The following is a 25,945-nucleotide window of genomic DNA, read 5'->3' on the forward strand; positions in this document are numbered from 1 at the left end:
ATCAGATTTCCACATAAGAACAGTCAAAAATAATTTTTAATAATTGTGTGTCCCTCCAAGCCAGGAAAACTGAGGTCCTCTCTGGGAAGGCAGGCAGGTATTTGTTTACCTGTATGCACAGCTTTTTTTAAAAAATTCATTTTGAAATACAGGTTTTCTGTTATTCCAGATTTGCACAAAAGGGCAATCAAAAAAAATTTTCTTTTACAAATGTGTGTCGCTTCAAGACAGGCAAGGATTTGTTTGGAATGGCTGGCACTAAAAGTTGCTGCTTCCTTTCCACCCCCCTTTTTCCCCCTGCTTCCCGCTTATTTTTATTTTTAATGCTTCTTTTTTGTGCAAATCCGAATGATTTAAAAAAAAAATAATTCAAGGCAGTCCTGGCACCTAAGAGGAGGCTGCCGGAAGTAAGCACAAGCACCGCCAGAAAATAAATGAACGTGTGGGAGGGACAATGAGGGGACATGGAAACGGGAGTAACTAAAGCAAAGGATTGACCCACTCACAGGAAAAACCCTGATGCAAAGTGTCCACTGCCCAAAGTGCAGCAGTTTGGGGTCAGTTTTTCCACCGTGTTGGATTATCCCCGAATTGGGGAAATCCAAATTCAGAGGACTAAATGTTCAAGACCGTGAACAATGCTAAATGAATGAGGATACAAGCAACTTCAAAATCACATTATACTCCAGTGTGGACAAAGCATACGTAAGGACAAGGAGATGTGTGCTGTCCCTCTAACCATAGTGAAGTAACAGAGAAATTGTTTTAGCAGTGTCATTATGAATGGACAGAGAAAAGGGACACACCACTGAGAAGGCAAGCTGGCAAGGGAGAAAAGATTGGCCCAAAATGGGCATGGAATATTGTCTTATAATTGTGTATCCTGAATACTTTGGGAGGGAAGCGGGCAGCAGGCAGGCTTTGGCAACTGTGGATGTCAGAGAAGGAAAAAGATGAAGACATCCCCCAAAGTTGTGAGCTCATGAATCCATCTTTGAGGTCTGTGTGGGAGTTGGAGACACAAAGGGGGATGGTGGGGAGGGGAGCACAGCAGGAAGTTAAGCATCATATATGGTTTCATAAATATGGGGGAGGAGACTTGTTGGAAAGGTTGGGAACTGAGTCCCCGATGAGACTTTTATTTGCCAAGCTGTTTTCACAGCAGCTGGGTTAAAAATAGCTCTTAGGGGCTGGAGCCATACGTCAAGAAATATTAGTTTTTTAGCAGTGCCTTGGCAGGTTCCTAGGATCGTTGCAGAGGGTAAATAAGGGAGAAATGGCAGTGCCTTCTGTTTAAAAACCTTAAGTGGGAATACAGAAACAATTCTCATGTCCTGAGCATCCACTTAAATGCACATAATGTGGGCAATGGGTGAATGATAAGATTTCCGCCCCCAACAGAAATATTTTAGTGCATGTCCCAGATAGGGATGAAAGCATCTGTCAACTTTCGTTCTTTCACTTTCTCATTTTTCCCATCTTAAATTCAGTTCTCCACATTTCTACAGCAATTTGCAATTTTTTTTTAAAAAAAATCCTCATGAAAACTTATCAGCATCTTTTAATAAATATATTTTTGTATGCAGCTTTGACTAATATACACATTTTTGCAAGCCATTTCCCCTAATATAATGCATTTTTGTATTTCACTGACATGAAAATAATATATAAAAATGGACAGTTTCCCCCAATATATGCATTTTTGTAAACACTGGTTGGAGAACTACATTACAAAGTTTGGACTAATACAAATTTTGAAGGATGATTGTGCTTTAGTTCTCATATTGTTTTGGAAAGTGTGAATTAAATAGTTTCACCTTTAAATGCAAACTGAATTAAATTTCTCCTCCATCTGTAGTCCCAGGTGAGTGGGTGAAAGGAGGCAGTTTGTCTACATTGCTTCCCACTAATAGACTGTTCACCTTCTGCAATTGCAGTAGGGCCCCGCTTACCAGCGCTTCGCATTCCGGCATTCCGCTAATGCGGCGGCGGGAAATTCCCCTTTTTAAAGCTGATTTAGCGATTTTACGACATTTTCACGTCATTTTCGTGTGACAGCCCCATTATAGTCTATGGGTCCTGCTTTACGGCAATTTCCACTTTACGGCGGGGGCCTGGTCCCTAACCCGCCGTATAAGCGGGGCCTTACTGTATGTGTAACATGTAACATCTTCTGCCAGGTCCTGGGAACTAGTTCTTTTTCTTTAGAAAACAAATACAAAGTTTCAAGCTCTTATGGCAGCTTGCAATCTCAGTCCTTTACTCATATACCACCTTGTTCTTTTCACTTACTCATGCCTCTTCTCTTGCAACCATACATCTGGAGGAAAATCACTAAACCTTCCTTTGTTGCCCAGAACACTAGACAGTTCTTCCTGTCTAAACAGCTTACTGATTAGCGCAGCTTCCAGACTGTTACTATCTTTTTGCAGGTGGGATTCAGTTGCATCCTGGGAAATTCAGGTTACGCAATTAAATCATATTGGGTGTTCTTGTGCAACAAACCTGCTTCCTACCCCACTTTGTGCAATAAGGAAAGTGATGGGAAAATGCACAGAAAAGTGTATGGGATATGCTTAGTGCATTGTATAGCCTCACTGGAAACAAATCAGAATGAATGCTCAATAAACAGGTTATATGGAAACAACCTTGATCTGCCTTTCCTGAGCTGTGCCTTGCTGAAGGGAGAGGAAGAGGAGTAGGAAAAGAGCAGGACATCCTTTATAGAACTCTTTTCTTTAGAAACAAGATGGTACTCTCTCTCCCATTCCACGTAGAAAAGCCAACCAGACTGGCAGCTGAATCAAGACTGACGATGGGTCTGTAGGTGTGAACTTTGTGCCCTCCATGCCTTTGAAAAGATTCATCCGCTACCTTTTGGTGTGTCAGGCGGGCTACTGTTGACAATGCTGGCAGTCTAACATCACCTTACCCTCTGCCCTCCTATATTCACACCTCTTGAAATAGCCTTGGCTTTTCCCTTCAGCCAGCTTCTTGATCATTTCCTCCAGGGCCTGGCCCTACCATTAAGCAGAGTGAGGAGGTGGCTGCAGGCAGCTGATTTTGGATGTCATGAAAAGGCAGCAAATAGATAGCTAGTTATTTAATTTATTGTGGTTGTATTTACTGACAGGGAGGGAGAAAGGTGCTTGTGGGATTTTCTGCCTCAGATACCAAAATAACGATGTACTTTGGAGGTCACCATTTTCTGTTCCACCTCAGACAGAAAAAGATGTTGGACCAGCCCCGGTTTTCTCCCTCCTGAAAACCAGAGCTTGGAAAAGTTACTTTTTTGAACTACAACTCCCATCAGCCTAATCCAGTGGCCATGCTTGCTGGGGCTAATGGGAGCTGTAGTTCAAAAAAGTAACTTTTCCAAGCTCTGCTGAAAACACACCACAAAAGTCTCTCCCTTAAAAGTGTAAAGAACTGCCCTGCTGGAGGAGATCAAAGGGCTCCATACCCCCACTTCCCATTTTGAACAGCAGCCAGAACAGAACAGAAAGTGTTCCTGGAAAGCCCACCATGCACAGCATGAAAGTAGCAGCCACTGCCTGTGGTTTGTCCTGATGAAGTCAAAGGCAAATTGCTTGTAGTTATTTCTTATTTTGAAGCTTAAAGTCTCTGTCTGACTAATTTGCAGGGAAGGTAGAATCTTAGCAAAGATTCAAACACACACACACAAGCTCGCTCAAAACTCTCAGCTCTGCTATGCAATTCAATAGAATTCCGACAGGTTATGGGCCCACCCATGCAAAAGGAGATTTGAGCAATTAAAGGAGCTATTGTGTTTGAATCAAGGAAGCTAAAGAGTTTAGTCAGTGAAAAGAGTTAAGCCTTTACTTAAGGATGACTACCGTGATGGAGCGGCTAAGACTCCACAAACTAATCCCCAGAGAATGGAACCTGTGGGAATTCCGTATGAGGAATCACCTGGGGCAACAGAAGCTGTTGGAAGTGATTACAGGATCGGAACCAGGAGAAAGGGCTTCTTGGGAAGTGCAAACAGTTTGGAAGGAGAAGGATGAAACAGTACAGGATCTTATTACTAAATCCGTGAGTAATTTGCAGATTCCTTTGATCATGAAATGTAAAAATGCTAGAGAGATGTGGTCTGTGCTGGAATCGAGCCTTCAGCCCAAAGACCAGGCACATCTGATTGCAATGTTAAGAAGTCTTATTAATTTGCAAATGAGGGGTGATTCTTTTGAGGAACATCTTACAAAATTCATGATGTTAGTCCAAGGGATAGAAGAGGTGGGAATGCAGCTGGACCAAAATGTACAGATCGCTTTATTCCTAGACTCCCTTCCAAAGTACATGGAAACTTTTGTACTTGTTTTACAACACAAGAAAAAGACTCTTAAATGAGATTATTTCAGAAGTGAGAGAGCAGTTATCTCAGAAAGCAGCTACGGAAAAAGATAGTGTCTCCTCTTTCCTAAGTAAACAGACTGGCCAGAGTGCTGACCGACTCCCAGTCAAATGCAGATTTGGGGAACAAAGGAGGCAATCACCAAATGTTAAAGCCAAGTGTTGCTTTCTATGCAATTTGGAAAAACACCTTAAAAGTCAATGTGACAAGAGAGAAGGAAAATTTGAAAAACAAGATAGAGGATTTAAAGGGACAGAAAAGAAAAATGCAAAAGGCTTTCAAGTAACCCATGTTGAAAAATGTTATAATAATGCAAATTTCTATGCGGATTCAGGGGCCAGTGCTCATCTAATAAATGAAAAGGCTTTGTTTGAAGATTTAACCCCATATGAAGGAACAGTTAAGCTGGCGGACTCAAAAGTCCTGCCCATAAGAGGGCTGGGAGATGCTAAGCTGGTTTGCCAGACTCCAAGCATCACTGACGAAATTTATCTCAGAAATGCGCTCTGGACCCTAGGGATTTCTTACAACTTAGTGTCTGTTAATGAAGCTACAAACAATGGGTGCTCAGTGTTATTTGAACAAGATTCCTGCACAATTTCTAGAGATGATGAAATTTTATGCATAGCTACTAAGCGAAAGGGAAAGTCCACAAGCTAATGTTGTGAAAGAATGCTGTAACAAGTCATGTTTGCATATGTGGCACAGACGACTTGGGCATAGAGACATTGCAAAGATAAATACCCTTCAAAAGAATAATTTAGTAAGAGGCATGAAAATTGAACCCTGCCAACAAAAGGGACCAGACCAAGTTTTCCTAAGCACAGTGAAAGGAAGACTAAGCGCCCCCTAGAATTGATTCACAGCGACATTTGTGAAATGCCAATTCCTTCACATGGTGGAAATCGATATATTCTTAGTTTTATTGATGATTTTTCAAGATTCACTGTAATATATATGTTGAAGGAGAAGGGGCAAATGCTTCAGAAACTCAAAGAATATATTACAATGGTGACCACTAAATTTCAGAGAAAACCACAGATTCTACGTTCTGATAATGGAGTGAAGTACAAGTCACATGCTACCCAGCAGTTTCTGCTTGAAAATGGGATTGAGCATCAAACCACTGTACCCCACAACCCAGAACAGAACGGAGTCTCGGAGAGAAAATTCAGAACCCTTATTGAGATGGTGAGATCCATGCTGGAAGATGCCAATCTCCCACAGAAGCATTGGGGAGAGGCAGTGTACACTGCCACCTATCTACAAAATCGTTTGCCAACAAAGGCGAATGGCAACAAGACTCCATTCAAATTATGGTATGGACACATACGCAGTTTGGCTCATTTAAAGGTGTTTGGATCAAAAGTGTACGGTCACATTCCACACCAGAAGAGAACCAAATTGGACAACACTACAAAGGAAGGAATCTTCTTTGGATATTCTTCAAAACGAAAGGGATACAGAATCCTAAATCCCAAGACCACAACAGTGAAGAAGATAAAGTAGAAATACCATACAGCACTACAGATTACAGCAACATGCCAGCACTGGAGGACAGTGAGGAATCAGAGCAAGAAGGGGAACCTGCACAGCCAGAAGGGGCAGCAGAGAGTCCTGCACCAAGACGCTCTAACTGCACCAACAGAGGTGTACCTCCGCTGAGACTGTCCTACCTTGCAAGAGCTGATGAACTTCCAGAGCCTGAGACCTGGAAAGATATTGAAGCCTTACCAAAAGCTGAAGCTGAGAGGTGGAGGCAGGCAGCCAAGGAAGAGCCGGAAGCTCTACACAAGAACAAAACTTGGACACTTACCAAGCTTCCTCAAGGAAGGAAAGCTGTAGGTTGCAAGTGGGTATTCAAGAAAAAGCCAGATGCTGAAGGGAACATTGAGAGATACAAGGCAAGACTAGTGGCCAAAGGATACTCTCAAAAGTATGGACAAGACTACTATGAAACCTTTGCTCCTGTAGTCAAACATACAACAATCAGAACTCTCCTAAGTGTTGCTGCTAACAAGAAAATGCAGGTGGAACACATGGATATAAAAACAGCGTTCTTGCATGGGGAAATAGAAGAGGAAATCTGCATGCAACAACCACCAGGTTTTGAAATACAAGGAAAGGAAACCCTAGTATGCAAACTGCAAAAGAGCATCTATAGACTGAAACAAGCTGCAAGAGCATGGAATGACAAACTGAACCAAATGCTCTTGAAACAAGGCTATAAAAGAGGCAAAGCAGACCAATGCCTATATAGCAGATTCAAGAACAACAAATGGACTTATATTTTGATTTCTGTAGATGATTTACTATTGGCTTATGAGAATCCACAAGACAAGCAAGAGTTAGTAAATAATCTAAGCAAGGAAGTTGAAGTGAAATGTCTAGGCGACATCACATACTACCTTGGAATACAAATTGAAAGAGAGGACGATGGATCCTTTCTTCTAAACCAAAAACAAAAGATTCAAGACCTACTTGAGAGTCAAGGACTGAAGGATGCACATCCAGCACCTACACCAATGGAAGTAGGATACTTGGAACCAGACCAGAACAATCAACCCTGGGAAGACAACGAAAGGTACAGACAAGCTATAGGGAAACTCCTGTACATCAGCACAATACCCAGACCAGATGTGGTGGTAGGAGTGGGTACCTTTGCAGAAAAACCAGCTTGCCAACCAAGAAAGACTGGGAAGCAGTCAAGAGAGTGGCAAGATATCTGAAAGGCACTGCAAACTTAAAACTAAAGCTATCAGCTACTCGAGATCCTAAACTTCTAGGATATGCTGATGCTGACTGGGCTGGAGACACCAAAGATCGTAAGTCAACCAGTGGAAACTTGTTCTACTATGGACAGTCACTTATCTGCTGGACAAGTCGAAAGCAAGAGACTGTAGCACACTCATCTACTGAGGCTGACTATGTATCAGCTGATGAAGCATGCAAGGAAATGCTGTGGCTATGCAAGCTTCTAGGAGACTTGGGCGTATCTGAACCAGAGCCTATCAGAATACTTGAGGACAATCAAGCCTTCATAAGACTCGTGGAATCAAAAGGGCAAAGTTCTCGCATGAAGCACATTGATGTGAAGTTCCACTACCTCAAGGACATACGGGAGAAAGGACTTCTAGAGATGACCTACTGTCCAACAGAAGAGATGACAGCTGATGCTTTGACCAAACCATTGGGCAAAGTCCGACACCAGAAACTACGAGGCAAGATGCACCTTGTAGAATGAACCAAGTTCTCGTTGAGAAGGGGTGTTGGAATGTATGAGGTTCAACTCCAACTTGGTGGGTTGAGGCTGCATGGGGTTAAAAAGGGTAGCTAGGGAGGAGACCTCTTGGTTGCTAGGCTATACCTGTCCTTTGATCCTTGCCATCTCTCCCCTTCCTGCTAGACTGATATGCAAAGGATGTTGATCCGAGTTCCTTCCCGCCTTCCCAGTCTTTCTTCTCTCTCGAGAGGGGAGCAGACATCTTTCCTTTTGTCTCTCCCTCTCAACCAGCATGAGAGCTGCACTGGGACCAGTGCAGACTGCTCCACATAGCTAGTTAGCTAGATATAGAACTCTTTCCTATCAATCATGTACTTCGAGAATAAAGCAGTTATTTCTTATTTTGAAGCTTAAAGTCTCTGTCTGACTAATTTGCAGGGAAGGTAGAATCTTAGCAAAGATTCAAACACACACACACAAGCTCGCTCAAAACTCTCCGCTCTGCTACGCAACTCAATAGAATTCTGACACTGCTTGTGTACAGAGAGGTTCCATTTTGCCATCGTGGCCAATAGCCATTGATAGACCTAGTCCCATGTGTGAATCTGTGCAATCCTTTTTTATGTTATGTGGCAGTGAATTCTGTAAGTTAATTGTGTGTATGAAGAATTAACATTTTAAAGGTACAGTTGGCCTGGTCTTCTTCAGCATGGTAGGCCCACCTTGCCTACATCTCTGCTGTGGCACAAGTCTCCCTCCAGCAGGAGTAAGGAACTTTTTTTCTGTAAAGGGCCATATGCCATGGCGGCGGAGTAGTCTGTCAAGGGTGGGCGGAACTGTATCAAAAGTGGGTGGAGCTAGAACCAAAGCGAGCAGAATTTGTGTACTGCAGGATTGCCTAGGTCTCTCTCACACCCCATCCCTCTCACACACACATGCACACAGTTCCCAGTCCCCAAGGGTTTGAAGAGCAAGACTATTAGTGCCATCAGATGAGGTCACAGGACACAGTTTAACCATCACTGCTGTACACCATCCCCACTGCTCATTTTCAGTTCCTGACCTCTCCCTTAGCCCTCCTCTTGTCTGTCTCATGTAGATTTGTAAGGGCCTTAGCCAGGGATGATGTCATTTCTCTGTATTCTGTGCAGCATCTGGCACACAGCTGAGACAGAGTCTGATCCATCAGCAGACTGGGACCTTGGCAGTCTGTGCTCATGGGCAGTAGTGCAGTAGCAAATTCAGAAGTGCAGGATCCCTTCATGCTAGTCACGCCATGCCCCCTCACTCGCTTGCTCTCTGCTGTCATCTCCACACTCTTCAGTCCTTCCTGGGCGCTCCTTCTCCCACAACAGACATCCCTAGGAGTCAATCAGCATGAAAGGGTAGTTGTTAGCTACTGAGAAGAGTCTTCTGGGTGGCTGACTCACCTCCCTTCACTCTGGTTGGCTCCAATCAGTAGGAAAGGACAAGGAAGCATGTTAGAAGATTTTTGGTAGTGGCTAACACACTCTCCTGTCATGCTGATTGGCTTGTAGGTTGCTGGACACATAGGGACCTGGCAAGGACCCTCCTCCCACAAAAAGTAAGGGGTCTAAGATCCACCAAGACCCTAGACAACTATGCCTGCACATGGGCAAGCACTAGGGTCCAGTTTAAGCCCAGAGTGGTGCCCAGCCACCTTTTGCAAACCTCCTCATCTCTCAGCCAGCGGGATCCCCCGAGACCATCTGAGGTGTTGCGGCTTCCATTAGCCAGCCTGGTTTGGGAACATGGCAGTATTCTCTCGCTCCAGTGGTCTCAGCTCATCAGCAGTAACTGGAGCTGAAAGCTTTTAAGCACAGTCTGCAGAGCCAGCTGGGTCCCCCACTGATGCAGCAAAAAGCCAGTCCCAGTGGTGAGAGCATACACTCTCTCTCCTTCTCTGTCACCTTGACACACCTCCCTCCCCTCCATGCTTCATATTTCTCTGTACTTCATATCCTTTCGTTGCTCTCCCATTTCCTTACACTGGGTTTAATTAGCGAGAGCCAGAGCTCAGACTCACAGCCTATTCTGAATGCCAGACCTGAGGCATGCAAAGCAGTCATAAGAATGGAGTGCCTCTGAGGATGTACAGAGTACCTACTTCTCATGGGCATTCCAGAAACAGCATTTAATGCAGGCTTTAAACCTCTGTGTGTATTTGTGTGCAATCACTTTGTATGGCTTGATCAACTCGATTCAGGTTGGAGACAAGACTTCTTTCAGAGTCAAATATGGTTTGTAAGGTATTGCTGCTTGAGGCACACTCATCCCAATTTTGCTGCTGGCACACAATGTGCAGAATCTATTTAACCAGAGGCAACAGGGAGACAAAATAAATGTGTGTGTACACCCTGGGATGTGATGCACCTTTCTCAAACCCTTCCAGCTCTCTTAAAAACTATCGTCTTTCTCTACCTTGATTCGGCAGTGGCTGTTCAGGATTACTACTCAATAGTATGTGGGTTACCCTCTGCACATGTTTAAGAGCACTGTTGTCATCTTCATCATTTTTCACCAGCACCATCCTCATACGGGCCATGGAAGAATCCCAGGTACCAAGTCATTTATTATTTATTTATTAAATGTATATTCCGCCCTTCCTCCCAGTAGGAGCCCAGGGTAGCAAACAGCAACACTAAAAATACTCTAAAACATCATAAAAGCAGACTTTAAAATATATTAAAACAAAACATCTTTAAAAATATCTTTTTAAGAAAGCTTTAAAAACATTTAAAAAAGCAATTCCAACACAGACACAGACTGGGATAAGATCTCCGCTTAAAAGGCTTGTTGAAAGAGGAAGGTCTTCAGTAGGCGCCGAAAAGATAACAGAGATTATGCCTTTCTAATATTTAAGGGGAGGGAATTCCAAAGGGTAGGTGCCACTACACTAAAGGTCCGCTTCCTATGTTGTGTGGAACGGACCTCCTGATAAGATGGTATCTGCAGGAGGCCCTCACCTGCAGAAAGCAGTGATCGACTGGGTATGTAAGGGGTAAGATGATCTTCCAGGTATCCTGGTCCCAAGCTGTATAGGGCTTTGTACACCAAAACCAGAACCATGAACATGCCAAGCTGTCATGGGATTCATGTTCTACATCTGTAGGAGGCTTTGGATTGTTCGAAACAATTATTTGAGGCATGAAGACCACTTGGTTCTTCCTGTAGTGACCTTCCTGTAGTGACCCTTAGTGACTGTAAGGTATGACCTCCAGCTATGTATTGAAGCAAGCACTGCTTCCCTACCCCACTTGTTGGAATGTCTGTGTGTTTCCAGGAACATAGAAACAGTCAGAGGTTAGCGACTCTGCAGGCCATCTTGCCACTAGTAGACTCTTCAAACCAACCATAGTATGTGCTATGGGCAAGCCACAGTCTATAGCCTCAGTTGCCCATTTATAAGATGGGAATAAAAGTCAATCCTGTGTGTATGTTGCAATTCCATAGGAGATTAGAAAATGTGTAGAATAGATTACCAGGTGCCAAATCCAATCTTAAAAAAAAGATGCTAACCTTTATGACTGTGAAAACATACTTGAAAGTGTCTTGGCAATGCATACTGAAATCTCCAAAGCCAGAGAAGTGGCTGCATCAGCGGCAGATTTCAGTGTCCTTCAGTTGTCCCTCCTCACGACTAGCAAAAACAGAACTTCACAAAATAGTGTTGCAAAATTATACAAAAGGAGAAAGAATGTATACAGGTAACCAAATGCATCTTTTTCTTGGTGGAGGATTTTTTTTTCTTTAGTGCAAAGTCCATAAACGCATACAGCCCCCCTATTCCACAGGGTGGCAGTTGGGTTCATTCTCACACAGATTTGAAAGCACTTTGCAAATTTCAATTGCTATATAAACTATTTCTGGTGGTTTTCAAAAACAAGTAATATAGCTGGAGAATACAATATGTGTGCCTGGATGGTGACCAGCTTGTGCAGCAACTGGATTGTTTGGCCCTCTGGAATGGTGGCTGGAAAAGGTGCCAGTGGGAGCGAAGAAACTCTTCCATTTAGCCACGTACAGACATTATTTCTCTGAAATTCTCTCTCTATCTCTCCCTTTACCCCCCCCCCCACATATTCTAGTGCTGCATTCTGCCTCCAGGGCCTGCTCCAACCCATGAGGCAGGATAGGTATTTGCCTGGGGCTATAGCATTCCAGGAGGTTCCAGGCAAATTCTTGGGGGACACAATGCTTCTTCTCACCCCAGCCCCTTAGGATAACATGGACAGATGTGTAGAGGCTCCTTTTCCCTCATTCCATGAATGGAGTCAAAGTCCCTCCAAGAGACAGGAGTGGTGGTATTTTTGCCTAGGGCAAGAAAAGTGTTTAACTCAGGCTCAAATGAAGGCTCAAATGCAATGACTCAGGCTCAGATAAAGGCCTCTGGGGTGGCAACAGCAGCAGGATGCAACTGAAGTTCCCTGGAAGAATCCAAACTGCCTTTGTACTCATTCTTGTGCTGCGAACCACTTTCTCAGCTTAATGTACTGCCTGCAGCTCTCTCCATCTGTCAGATGTCCGAATGGCCTTGAGTTGAAGGGAGGGCAGGTGATGGGGAGCTTCCTGTCTTTTGCCCCACCAGGCATCTTGGTATCCTAGTTTGGGGGCATAACAAAGCACCTTGCGGCAGGGATCTCCCTCCCTCTCTAAGCCACTTTCCCTTTCTAAGCACTTTGCACTCAGCCAGTTCCTGACCTTAAAAATACCTCTGCTAAGCTCTCATTTAATCGCAGGCTTTTCTTAATGCTTCTTTTCCTGTGCTTGTCTTTCTGTTTCAGCTGCTAATCAGCTAACTTTGTCCTCCTGCTGTACTGGCACACTGTCTTGTTCCAGTTTGTCAATAGCCAGTTTACTTGCGGGATTACCCCATATGTGCTCACTCAATGGCTTTGATCTGCAGGACTGGTGCTGTTACAGGTGCCACATAATACTCATTCTGCACTTGTAAGAAATCATTCTTTTACTTTGGGTGCACCTACACTTTGGAACTCTCTGCCTGTTGACATCAGGCAGACACCTCCACTGTATTCATTTTGGTGCCTGCTTAAAACATTTTTGTTTAGGTAAACCTATCCAGGCATGTAGATGTTGATGGATTTTAATCTCCTTTTAGTTTACTGTTGATTTTAATTGTATTTTAAATGTTTTACTAATAATTTTAATATTTCTTGCAAACTGCTTAGAGGTTCTGTTATAATCAAGCGCTATATATATTTTTGTTGAATATATAGCCACTTTTGAATGCTGGGGAGAAAACTGGACTTAGATCTGGGTTCAAAACCAATCTCTGCCATTAACTTCTTGCACGGCCAAGGTGCACCGTTTTCTCTTGGACTCCCTCCCCAGTCTGTAAAATGAACACAATAGTGACCTGCCTCAAAAGGATGTGATAATAACAATGAAGATTGTAAACTGCTTTTGGAATTAAAAGTGCTAAGCAGGTACATACTGAGTCACACCATCAGTCCATCTAGTTCAGTATTGTCTACATGGGCTATCAACAGCTCCAGGATTTCAGACAGGCCCTACCCAGAGATGCCACCTCATGGAACCTTCTGCCTGCAAAGCAGATGCTCCGCCAATGAGCTACCGCTCTTCCCCAAAGTAGAAAGATGTGGTTTGTAGTTAATACTTTTATTTTGGATTAAGTACCATGAATCTCTCCACACTGAAAAATGAATGCTGGTGTTCATGTTTAGCCATGTCCTCAATATGAGGCAGAAATCTAACCTAGATATCCTTGCAACCTTTTGCCGGCCCTAGACTCCACCCTGCCATTAGCCATATGTTGTGTAGTAGACTAAGCTGAGTCAGTTTGCTGGCTAATCTGCTATTGCTTGCTAGAAACAGGTGATGATACAGAGCAGAGCATGGAGCCCAGGATTAACCTTGAGCAGATCAGAGCCCAGTAGCATCTGAGCTGGAGCTCCCGCCCAGGGCTATAAGTGATGAGTTGCTGCTGCACTTAGCTGGCCCTTTCCTCCAGGCCCACAAGCTGTGGCTAATTGTTATCTCTTGTCTGTGTCTTCCTTGCTGTATTATTACCTTGGCTAGGCAGGCAGAAAGAACACACAAAGCCTCCTTGTGGCCAGTTAACTGCCTTCTCCAGCATATTTTCAGGCTGGTGTCTTCCCTGCAGGAAGGAAAGCAGCATAGGTAGGGTGGTTTTTAGGAGAGAAAATTCCCATCTTCTTTGACTTTACCTCTTCTCTCCTGTTCCCCCCAATCTAATTCAAAGACCTTCTTAACAGGATTAAAATTACTGGGCTGTATTCAACTAGTCATACTCAAACTGTAGTGTAGCCGCAAATTCAGAAGTGCCGGGTCCCTTCATGTTAGTCATAGTCATGCCCCCTCCTTTTGTTGCTGGGTTAAGGATGAGATCCTTTTTAAACCTTCTCCCACAAGAACAGGTATCCCTAGGAGCCAATCAGCATGAAAAGGGAGCGTGTTAGCTGCTGAGAAGAGTCTTCTCAGTGGCTGACTCACCTCCTTTCACTCTGGTTGGCTCCAATCAGCAGGAAAGGACAAGGAAGCAGGTTAGAGGACTTTTATCGGTTAACACACTCCCCTTTCATGCTGATTGTCTCATAGGATGCTAGAGACATAGTGACCCTGCTGAGACCCTGCTCTGAAAAATGTAAGGTGTCTAAGACCCCCCAAGACCCTGGACAACTACACCCCTGTACTCAAAACAGGCTCATTGAAAAATCAATGAACCTAAGTTAGTAATGACTGTTAACATCAGTGCATCTACTCAGAGTAGGAATATTATTGAATACCACCTTTTATTATTTTTATCAGGAGGAATGTCTCCTGCATCTCATCTAATTTAGTCCAGGATTTTCTGGGCAGTTTTTAAAAGATTGCTTCTTTCGGGCAGTTTTCTTAGATGACACACCGATCATTTACATTCATTTCAAACTGGCTTCCACTCTGGTTATGGTACAGAAAGAGTCCTGGTCACCCAGCTGGATGACTCATGCTGGGAAACCAACAAGGGGAACGCTGCCCTCTTCGTTCTTCTAGACAGAGGTGGGGAACCTTCTGGGGGGCAGGGACATTCCAGTGGTGGATGGGGTCAGACGCAAAAGTAGGCACAGCAACAAATATAAATTTTACTCTTATACAGTAGGCTAGTTTCTACATATACCTCTGAATCCAAAGTTTCCTGTTGCTGTTATGAAATGTGTGTTATTTTGTGTGTACATATCTATTTTAATGAACTGCAGGTGTTTTGTATGAATCTGTTAATGGTGTAATGTATTGAATTATGTTTTTAAATGTGATATAAGTCACTTGGAGTCCTTTGGATAACAAGCAACTTACTAGTATCAGTAACAACAACAACAACAACAACATCCTCCATCCAGGCAAGCAGAAATAGCATTACCAGAGTTCAAAGGCACATTCCAGCCAGGCAAAAACTCCCCAAGGGAAATTCAAAGGAGGGCTGAGGAGAGTAGGCTTGCCAGGTTCAGGGCCTGAGACTGATCCTGTATCTTTAGGAGAAGAGAAAGTCAGCCAAGTGCAGGTGTTCTTGCAACTCTGTAATGGGAAAAACCACAAGGTGGAATTCTCCCTTCCCCCTGCACAACTTTTAAAGCTACAGAAGACCTCTTGGAGGCTGGGCCTGGCAACCAAGAGGTCTTCTGTATCTTTAAAAGTTGTGTAGGGGAAGAAAGAATTCCACCTTGTGGTTTTTCCCATTACAGAGTTGCAAGAACACCTGCATTTGGCTGACTTTCTCTTCTCCTAAAGATACAGGATCAGTCTCAGGCCCTGAACTTGGCAACCCTAGTTAGGTTGTTGGGTGCAAGAGAAGGGGTCTTTTCAGTTGAGGCCCCATATCTATAGAACTCTTTTCCAAGGGGAGGTACATTCAAATCCTTCCCTGATTGCTTTTCAGACCTTTTTATTTCAATTTGCCTTTGGTTAAAACAATGAATTGGGATTTTAAACTGTCATTGCTCTATGTTTTAAAAAGTAATATTATTTTGTTGCTCTGGATTAGGAATTGTTTTATTCTACAGTTTGAATTTAAATTGGTTTTAAAATGTCTTTTGATATTTATTGTAAGCCACCTTTGTTTTGGAAGGCAGAATATATATCCTTAAAACAAACAAATAAGAAATAAAACAAACAAACCAATAAATATATCTGCTTGCAGACTGGTTGTGTGGTTACAGATACGATGTACCAAGTTAGAGGCTGACTTAATCTGGAAGGGCTCAGATGGGGCTCCCACCAATTAGAAGACCAGGTTGGTGTTTTGTCATGCTTAACAATGTAAGCTATGAGTCTTGACATCAATAGTTCAAATGTCAGCCCAGCCATGAGCCAACTGGGTGGCACTGAGCAATTATCTCTCAGTTTTTGGAAGTACGATGGGAGTTAATACTGGCAGTCCTGATGAGGCATGTAAGGATTAAAGAGCTAGTGAATGTGGAATACTCTGAACATTTATAAAGCTCTACTGAAATGTTGCAGCTGATGAAATGGGCTCTAGTCCACAACAGCTTATGCCATAATAAAATGTGCTTGTCTTTAAAATTTCACAAGACTCTTTGTTGTTTTTGGTGCGACAGACTAACTCATCTCCTCTGGATACATACATGACTACAGTGTGGTCTGTGTTGGGCTTATCTTGAGACTGTCCCAGAAGCTGCACCGGGTGCAGAATGCTGTGGCCAAGTTGTTGAGTGGAGCACCTGAACGCATGCCTACAGGGTTACATCTGTGTGGAGGGAACTGTGCTGGCTGCTGATCAGCTACTGGGCCACATTCAAAGTCTTGTTGTTGACATATAAAGGCCTGAACAACTCAGGAACAAGTTACTTGAAAGACCACCTGCACCTGTATAGACGTGTAAGATCAGTTGCCATCTGAGGAAATTTTACTCATGACACCACGCCCAACAGAATATCACAAGGCACTGGGGATGAAAGGATCTGTCAGTTTTGATTCTCTCAGTTTCTCATTTTCCAATCTTTAATTCAGTTCTCCACATTTCTGCAGCAATTTGCAATTAAAAAAAAATCCTGAAAATTCTTCAGTATTTTAGTGTGAATTTCTCATAACAAAAACATTTTATATGCAGTTTTGACTAAAGTACACATTTTTGCAAGCAATTTCTGTTAATACAATGCATTTCTGTGTGTTATTTTCACTAATGTATGCATTTATGTTCACACTTCCCCCCCAATATATGCATTTTTGTAAACACTGTTTGGTTGGATAAGTGAGAATTTGAATGGATGGCTTTGTTTTAGTTCCCATGCTATTACAAAAAGTGCGAATTTGATAGATTCAGCTTTAAATGCAAACTGAATCAAATTTTCCCCCATCTCTAGCTACAACGTTTCAAGCGCTCTCTCTCGCTCAAAACCATCTTGCGAAGCAAGAGTGTCGAGAACTTTTTCCTGCGCTCCAACAGTGAGTTTAAGCTTCCCTCTGATGTGCTGCTCAGCCCCCCAGATCCTGCCCCACCCGCATCTCCGCCGCCAGCTCCCACTGAAGCAGAGCACTCTCCCAGAGCAACCCACAGGCCTCTGGCACCTCTCAAGCCCATAAAAACGCACTGCTTCCAGGAACACATCTTCAAGAAACACAACCCTTGTGAAATCTGCCATCAGCTTATCGTAGGTATGTAGTCTATTGCTCTCGTGTCTTGCTCTAATGCTCTCTAGTTTTGGTTGCACATACACACAAACACATATGCAGACACCCCGGTACCCAGTGAAGACTGGTGGCTCCAATGTTGGTGAAGCAGTGAATCCGCTCAGGGTTTTAGTCCAAACTTTCAAGGAGTCATCCAATGTGCTCAGCACCCGGAGCAGATTCGCTGCCTCACTGACGTCAGAGCCACCAGCTGCCATTGCCAGTAACCTAAGCCTTAGTCATCCTTCTCCCTTTCTGCCCTTTTCCATCAGCATATGTGGTGGTCTTCAACTTCAAATGTTGTGTACTGGCCAGATGCGGAGATGAGCTTTTCCCACCCGAGTCTTTGCATGGTTAATAAGCATTAGGCATTGATGCTTGAAGATGCTTGCATGAATGAGCATTGATGGCTGCTTGAGTGAGAAACAGCTTAGTAGCTAGGATGTAGCCTGGATGTGAGTCAGGATTCTACAGATAGCTGACAAGAAACTACAGGAAGTGGAATGAGAGGTGTGGGGCGGGGGTCAGTGGCTGTGCAATTTGCTTTCTGAGGCTGCTGCTATAGAGTCTAGCCCTGTTTGCAACGGCGCTTGCCTGCTGCCCTTTGCTCAACATGTATATTTGTAAATGAACAGATATGTCAAAAACACCTCAGATCTGCAGTTCTCACCAACACATCTTATTGCAGGAGGAAGTGGGGTGTGTGAAACAGCTGCAGCTCTGTCTGTAACATAACTTCATATTGCTTGCTATCAGATTCCTCTCTGGAACCCAGGAAGCAGCCTTAGACTGAGTCAGACCCTTGGTCCATCTAGCGCAGGATGTTTGACACTGACTGGCAGCAGCTCTCCAGGGTTTTGGGCAGGGGCCTCTCCCAGGCCTGCCAGGAATTGAAGTTGGGAGCTTTTGCATGGAAAGCATGTGCTCTACTACTGAGCTATGGCCCTTCCTCCTTTCTTCTTCTACGGTTCTTCTCCTTCCTTATAGAAAATTTCTCTCCACCACCCCCCGTTCATATTACTCACTCACTCTCTCTCTCTCTCTCACACACACACACACAGACACCAAAGCCCCTGCAGAAGACCTTGTGAACATCAGAAACATTGTGAGTCATGACTACAAGTATCCACTGATAGCTTTATCCTCCATAAGAGTCTGAAATATCTTTGTGGGTTTGTTTCACTTGCCAGGAAACTCAAAGCAAGGCCTGCGCTGCAAGACATGCAAAGCGAGCGTGCATTTATGGTGTTCAGAAGAGGTTTCTCACCAGCAGTGTCCAGGCAAGATGGTAAGTGACTGAGCAAACCTATGCGCATGGGTCAGCATCCAATGGAAAGAGGCAGAGACGACCACAGCATTGCCAACCCTGCTAAAGGGAGAAGAACCAGTGCAATCTCTTTGAGGCCCTGCAGCCATGATCCAAGACAGATGTAATGTCACAAACAGTATACCCTTTGATTACCACTTGCTGGCAGTCACAAGTGAGGAGTGCTGTTGCGCTCAGGTCCTGCTTTTGGGCTTCTTGTTGGCCATCTGATTGGCCATTGTGAAAACAGGATGCGGGACTCAAGGGGCCTTTGGTCTGATTTAGCAGGCTATTACGTTCACTGTGTCTTAGCAATTGCTACCAAAGGAAGACAGGGCAATTAAGGTCTTGGCACTTAGAGCCAGTTCATGTCTATAGACTAACTTTTCATAGCTCTCTTGTGCATTTAGAGTTCACAATAACAAATGGCCTGCTTGCATGAGTAGTGTAAAATTGGGGAACTCTGCAGATCAATTTTGGGAGCAGAGTTTGTGAAATTAGGAATCCCCATTTTTGGAAGCTGATGTGCAGAGTTCTGTGTGTCCCTTCCCCTCTTGTTACACTCCATTCACATGAGCTGTTAAATGCACAAGGGAAGCAGGAGAAGTAATATAATCAACTGGCAACAGGCCAAAATGCTGCAGTATCTGCATTGCCTTCCACTAGAGGAGGGCAGAGTGTGCCATCAGTGCAGGGAATTGGCTCTCATTCCTCCCACGTTTGTTCCTCAGCAGGCAACCTCTTTCCGGCGCAATCTCAGCTCCCCAATGCTGATGCACGAGCCTCAACAACAGCCAGCAACCATCAAGGAGTCTCCCCCTGCAGGTGAGAGTGGGGCAGTCTGCATAGGTCTAGTAGGTAATGCGCCTGTAAAAAAAAAAGTATTGACAGCAGCTAGCCTTTGGGAAAGATAGTTGGTTTTTTGGATTCAAGGCTTCCCAGATCCACTGTAGCAGAAAGAAGTTAAACCAGTACCCAAAGGCCTTCTGTTATTATGCAGCTTCTGGAGGGGGGCAAGGCAGGAATTTGACTTTCAGGTTCTGCCCATTAACTGTGACAAAGGAGTACTTGAGGATTCATGGAAGCCAATTCAGTCCATCATGACTGCAACTTAAAAGTGGAGAGTGGATTTACAGTCTTGACTGCTGGAGAGCTCCTTTCCATGAGCAATTTTGGAAACCAGTTTTGTGATTAAAATGAGCAAAACTGAGTCAAGTTGCTTTACCTGAGCTCGTATTATTTTACAGTTCTAGTCCTAACCCTGAAATGTTGATGTTAATAATTTTTTTAATGTGCAGAGTACTTTCCACCACAAGCTGAAACTACCTACTCCCCGCGGATTTGGGTTTAGGGAGGGCAGATCATAGGGGGTGTAATTTGTAGACAGAACTGAGCCCCTGCAGCTTTTCAGTTTAGAAATTCTGGTGTTTGTGTGTGTGTGGGTTAAACCCAGAATAGTGGGGTAGACTGACTTGGTATAAGGCATGTCCCCATGTTCCAGCCCCATGCTTGAGGATCCAGCTCTGAAATGGTCTTCCCTTCACCAGCAGGTCCCAGTGGAAAGGTGGATCCCATTTATGAGACCTTGCGCTATGGCACTTCACTGGCCTACATGAATCGGTCCAGTTTCAGCAGCACCTCAGAGTCCCCCACCAGGAGCCTGGTATGGTCTGTCAGTGTGAAGGATGCATTTTGGTAGATGAGAGAGGTCACTTCACTGATGAAGATTCTGGGGTTGTGGGGATCCTGCATGTGAGATCCAAGGGAAGATTGTGGAAGGAATCTGATGGAAGGGGGGCACTGAAAAGAGCAGGAGGAGGAGGAGCTAATGCAAAATGGGTATAGATAACATTACATGATTGGCACCCCAGGTGGAAATCAAGAAAGCAATACACACAATTTTTGCCTCAAGCTGTATTTCAGGGGCAAGCAGGAACTAGCATTTTCAGACAAGCATTTTCAGACTTTTCTACTTATGATTTGTAGCGAAAATTACTAAAACCCAGTCCTCAGTAGGGTTTGTGAGGGGGCAGGGGGAATAAAATTAATGTTTAATTAATCCCCTGTCCCAAGAATTCTTTTAAACACAATTTAATGGAAAATATGTGATAGCTTTTTATGTGAACATTTTCTTTTCCTTTTTTGGTGGAAGATAGCAACGTACTGGGGATAATTTTACCCCTTTATGATGACCCCTGTTCCCTAGCTGGCTTTCCTGGAGAGATGGGGTATATATTACCAAGGTCACCTTTGTTCTACAAGTGTAATAATAATAATAATAATAATAATAATAATGTATGCAGGTCTTTTTAATAGATATATATAGTCCCTGCCCACGTGCTTACAGTCTAATAGATACAATACAAAAAGTGTTTGCCTACATTGTAAGAACATAAGAAGAGCCTGCTGGATCAGGCCAGTGGCCCATTTTGTCCAGCATCCTGTTGTCAAAGTGACCAACCAGATGCCTAATGGAAGCACACAAGCAGGACCTGAGTGCAACAGCACTCTCCCGTCCTGCAGTTTCCAGGAACTGGCACTCAGACTCATACCGCCTCCGACTCGTAGAGGCAGAGCATAGCCATCATGGCTAGTTTCTATTCATAGCCTTATCCTCCATGAATTTGTTGAATCCTCTTTTAAAAGCCATCCAAGTTAGTGGCCATTACCACCTCTTGTCAGAGCAAATTCCATAGTTTTAACTATGTGGTGTGTCAAAAAGTACTTTCTTTTGTCTGTCCTGAATCTTTGTCTGGGCATTTTGCATGGTTCTAAGCTAAGACAGGCATGGAAAACCTTTGGCTCTCCAGTTGTTACTGTACTACAAATCCCATCCACTCTAGCAAGCATGGCCAGTGGCCTAGAATGATGGGAGTTGTTGATCAGCAGCATCTAGAGGGCCAAAGGTTCCTCACATCTCAACTATTGCTTCTAGATTGGGGAGCTGTGGTTGCAAACCATGCAAGTCGCTTCAGCCACCTGAGCAGAGCAGGACCAATCACCAGAAGCATCGTTCCCACACCATTGGCACCATTTTAATTGCAGTTTGGACACACATATAGAACTCCTGCTCAACTCCACACTCTCGTGTGTGTGTGTCTCTCTCTCATAGAACGAGAAGGAAGAAGTGGCTGAGGACACAGAAGGTGGTGGACAGACAATAGAGGAAAACCAGGCTGACAACGGTGAGCAGGGCCACCATTCTTTTTTCATGGAAACCACAGAGATAAGACTTTTAATGTAACCCATCTCACTAGTCCTCATCAGAAGTTACCACACACACATAGAGGTAATGCATGGAGGGGGGAATCAGGGCCCTGTCTGCTGGCCTCAGCCCCAAAGTCCCTGTCCCCTGCCAGCTTTGTTCCTCCTAGCCTTTCTGCATTCAGGGAAGGAGCAGCCTAGGCTTGTAACGATTGCAGGCTTTCCTTTCAGACTTTTGCTGAACACACAAAGATGGGAAGGGTGGAACTTTGGGAGGCAGTGACTTTGGGGGCAGAGCCAGCCTGTGTGGCTCTATTCCACTCCCGATGCATTAGTCCTAGTATGGTGTAATGGTTAGAGTGTTGGATTAGGACCTGAAAGACAAGGGTTCAAATCCCTGCTTGCTCATTATTTATTTATTATTTGATTTATATCCCTCCCTTCCTCCCAGCAGGAGCCCAGGGCGGCAAACAAAAGCACTAAAATATCATAAAAACAGACCTTAAAATACATTAAAGCAAAACAACATTAAAAACATTTTTTTAAAAAAGCTTTAAAACATCTTAAATAAAAAGGGTTAATATTGTTTAGGGGGAAAAAGGTTTTTTAAAAAACATATTAAAAAGCAATTCCAACACAGATGCAGACTGGGATAGGCCATAAAGCTCACTGGGTGCCTTGGGCCAGTCACTGTGTCTCAGCCTAGTCTACCTCACAGGGTTTTTGTGAGGATAAAATCAGGAGGGGGAGAGCCATGTTTGTGAGCTCCTTGGAGGAAAGGTGGGATATAAATGTAATAAAGAATAAATAAAATAATAATGTCGGTGAAACTTCTGCACAGAGTTATTATGGTGTGAAAATGAACTACTCTGACAGCCTTTTTTCCTTTTCCTTTTGATCTCTCTTAGGGTGGAAATGAGAGTTGTCCTTAGACATCAATGGAGAAATCCAGGATTTTAGAGTAGCTATGACAGGGTAACAAATGTGCCTGCCAAGAAACAAAAATTGCAGCAAAGCCCAAAGGTCCTGCTCTTTCTAACTCAAGTGTTATTCCATGTAAAAAAATTGCTAAGTTTGTTGTTGTTCAGTTTGTAAACACTAAACAATTGTCCTATCAGTGGCAATTCCAAAGCAAATCCAATCCAATATCCCCATATTGCAGTTTTGTTTGGGGGGGGAGAGTCAGGTGAGGTGGGGGAAGAGGGAGAGAGAGGAATAGGCTTTGGACAGGACTGCAACGTCATCTGCTGGTTAAAGCGAAGCTGAGGCCAGCTTGGATTCTCAGCCCAAAATCTCCCATATAAACATCTCTCAGGTTGCAGGTAGCAAAGATCAAACTACTTAAATTGCCCTCTCATGCCCCTCTTTAGCCAAATCTAGTACTCAGTTCTACACACAAACCTTGGGCTCAGTTGACTTGCCTATTGATATGTTGGACTCTTATATGTTTAAAAACTTTTTTAAAAAAATACATTTTGTCCACAAAATAAGACCCATGTTAAAAAAAAACTCTTCGCTTTGGTGCTAACTTTTGTTTTGGCAGATGACATGCTGCTACCCAAATACAGCTTAAGATCTTGAATTTTAAAATCCTTGATTTCTATGGGCAGCTCTCACTTCTACGCTGGAGGAGAAAAAAATGGGGCCAAGAGAAACCAGAAGTCAGGTCCTATATGTGAGTCTAGCCATTAAGTCTGTGACGGCGGGAGCCAATGTCACCTTGGATGCCCTTGCAGACTAAAGCAGCCTTTCCCAACCAGTGTGCCTCCAGATGTTGTTGGACCACAGTTCCCATCTTTCCTGACCATTGGCAATGCTGGCTGAGGCTGATGGGAGTTGTGGTCCAACAACATCTGGAGGCACACTGGTTGGGAAAGTCTGCTCTAAAGCCTGTAGACAGAGTAGGGTTGCCAGGTTCAGGGCCTGAGACTGATCCTGTATCTTTAGGAGAAGGGAAAGTCAGCCAAGTGCAGGTGTTCTTGCAACACTGTAATGGGAAAAACCACAAGGTGGAATTCTCCCTTCCCCCTGCACAACTTTTAAAGATACAGAAGACCTCTTGGAGGCTGGGCCTGGCAACCTTGGCTGACTTTCTCTTCTCCTAAAGATACAGGATCAGTCTCAGGCCCTGAGCCTGGCAACCCTAAGACAGAGTCTCCTTGTTTGGGAGTTAGTGAGGGAGAGAAGGGTTATACATACTGGGTCCCCCTGCAGGTGATAAAGAGAATAGAGAATCCATCAGTACTGCTGCACACACTCCTTGAGAACTTGCAAAGCCTGATATCCTCTCTCTTGTTTTATTTCAGTTTTCTCAGCACCAGCAGAGGGTGAAGGTACCACCTTGGAGGAAAAGAGTCCAGGACAGCAGGTGAAGCTTACTCACTTTCATATACATACCATCACCTCCCTGCTGCAATCTGCCTTTTCCCTGCCCCATTCCTCCCACCATCTGTCATTCCCTTTTGAGTGTTCCCTTTAAGCCTAACCCAGCCCTGGTGTGAAAACAGGCAAATTCTGCAAAATAGTGAGATCCTTTTTCTTCACATTGCGCTCAAGTACATTTGGCAAAAGAGTTGAAACCCATAAGTATTTACAAAAATTGTATTTTTCTTTATAGTGCAAAGTTGGGCACATCTCTGCATGTTTTCATATCTTAATTATAAATCTTTTACAGCACAATCCTATACTCAGAAATAAATTGCACTTAGCCTTAGATGACCTGGGATGAAGCCCCAGTGAATTCAATGTGCTATTTTCCTGCCTCTAGTCCCCTATCACTGTGTACTATGCTTAGGGTTGCCAGGTTCAATCCCTGATCCTGATCCTGTATCTTTAGGAGAAAAGAAAGTCAGCCAAGTGCAGATGTTCTTGCAACCCTGTAATGGGAAAAACCACCAGGTGGAATTCTCCCTCCCCGCTGCACAACTTTTAAAGATACAAAAGACCTCTTGGAGGCTGCAGCCAAGAGGTCTGACTTTCTTTTCTCCTAAAGATACAGGATCAGGATCAGGCCAGGAACCTGGCAACCCTAACTATGCTAAACAATGAACTCCATTCCAGAGCAAATGGTTATATCATTTGTATCTATTTTTCAGCTCAGGTGCAAATGTCAACCAACCACACCCTGATGAGCAGGTGCAACTTTTTGACAGCATGGAAATACAAATTTTCACCTGCTAATGCCTTCAGTTAAGTTGTTGTAAAGGCATAGAAACAGAAAGCTGGGTTTGTGTTTTTTTTAAAGAAAAAATAGCAATACTAGGCGCAAAATGTCTGAGACCTGGCGCAAGATTTCTAAGCCCTGATTTTTTTTTATGGTTCTTTCCTCCTCCAGTCAACTCGAGGTTCTGCACGGAAGGAGGTCTCACCCATGTACTCCTATGTAGCTCTCTACAAGTTTCTGCCTCAGGAGAACAACGATCTACCCCTGAAGTAAGTGTGTCTGTTGACCTCTGTGGCCAAACCCTTGGTTCAGAGCATGAGATATGAACTGGTGAGTCTTTGGACCCTGGGTCCCCTCAGCCATGATAACCTGCTTGCTGGTGACCTTATGGAAGCCACTGTCTTGACACAGAAAACCTCTCACATCTGCAACTCAGGAATAATGATGAGCAACCTCCCTTGGTTATTGTAAGGATTATTAACAGAGAAATCCTGGGTGGGGAGAAGTGGAGCAGCAGATCCACTACTGCACCTGATGTCCTGCCAGCTCATGCCAGCCAGGGCAGAAGGTGAATTGGGAGCAGTCTGGTTTGGTTTCTTTTTCCTAGGCCCCTCTGGGTGTAGCTTAGGCCTTTCTAGGAATCTGTAGAGCTCTGTACCTAGCAGATTGAAAAGTGTCACTTTGAGGCTTACCCCATTATTATTATTATTATTAGTTACTTTTCTCACAAAATGGCTTAGAGACAAATATTAAAAACAAATATAAAACCAACAATTAAAAAATGCCTAGAATGTTCACTGATGATACATATATGAGAGCAGATCCAATTCAACCCACCCCACTAAAAAAAATGTTATTGCCAGAGGGATAACCACTGGTGGTACCTTTTTGGCTGCTTGGACAAAGATGCTCAACCAACACCATCAGCATTTATCTCTACTGGCAGAGGCTGGCAGGAGGAAACCTACCATCCTCCCCAGCTGTCAA

At 43.9% G+C, this 25,945-nt stretch overlaps 1 protein-coding gene across 5 annotated transcripts in view; it reads left to right on the forward strand.

The window, feature by feature from the left end:
• Positions 1-25,945, forward strand: part of STAC2 (SH3 and cysteine rich domain 2) — a 52,814-nt gene that overhangs the window by 16,789 nt on the left and 10,080 nt on the right. The window contains exons 1-9 of one of the 5 annotated variants that reach the window (XM_061590556.1): positions 4,023-4,056; positions 10,054-10,177; positions 16,979-17,270; positions 18,476-18,573; positions 19,323-19,416; positions 20,139-20,254; positions 21,704-21,776; positions 24,102-24,163; positions 25,130-25,227. In XM_061590556.1, the coding sequence (XP_061446540.1) occupies positions 4,025-4,056; positions 10,054-10,177; positions 16,979-17,270; positions 18,476-18,573; positions 19,323-19,416; positions 20,139-20,254; positions 21,704-21,776; positions 24,102-24,163; positions 25,130-25,227 (989 nt within the window). In that variant the 5' untranslated portion in view covers positions 4,023-4,024. Of the gene's footprint in view, positions 1-3,904; positions 4,057-10,053; positions 10,178-16,978; positions 17,271-18,475; positions 18,574-19,322; positions 19,417-20,138; positions 20,255-21,703; positions 21,777-24,101; positions 24,164-25,129; positions 25,228-25,945 lie in introns of those variants that run through there. The other 4 variants (XM_061590557.1, XM_061590559.1, XM_061590558.1 and 1 more) reach the window with 4 other exon arrangements.

Source organism: Rhineura floridana, chromosome 11 (assembly GCF_030035675.1).
Source record: "Rhineura floridana isolate rRhiFlo1 chromosome 11, rRhiFlo1.hap2, whole genome shotgun sequence".
Lineage (NCBI taxonomy): Eukaryota > Metazoa > Chordata > Lepidosauria > Squamata > Rhineuridae > Rhineura > Rhineura floridana.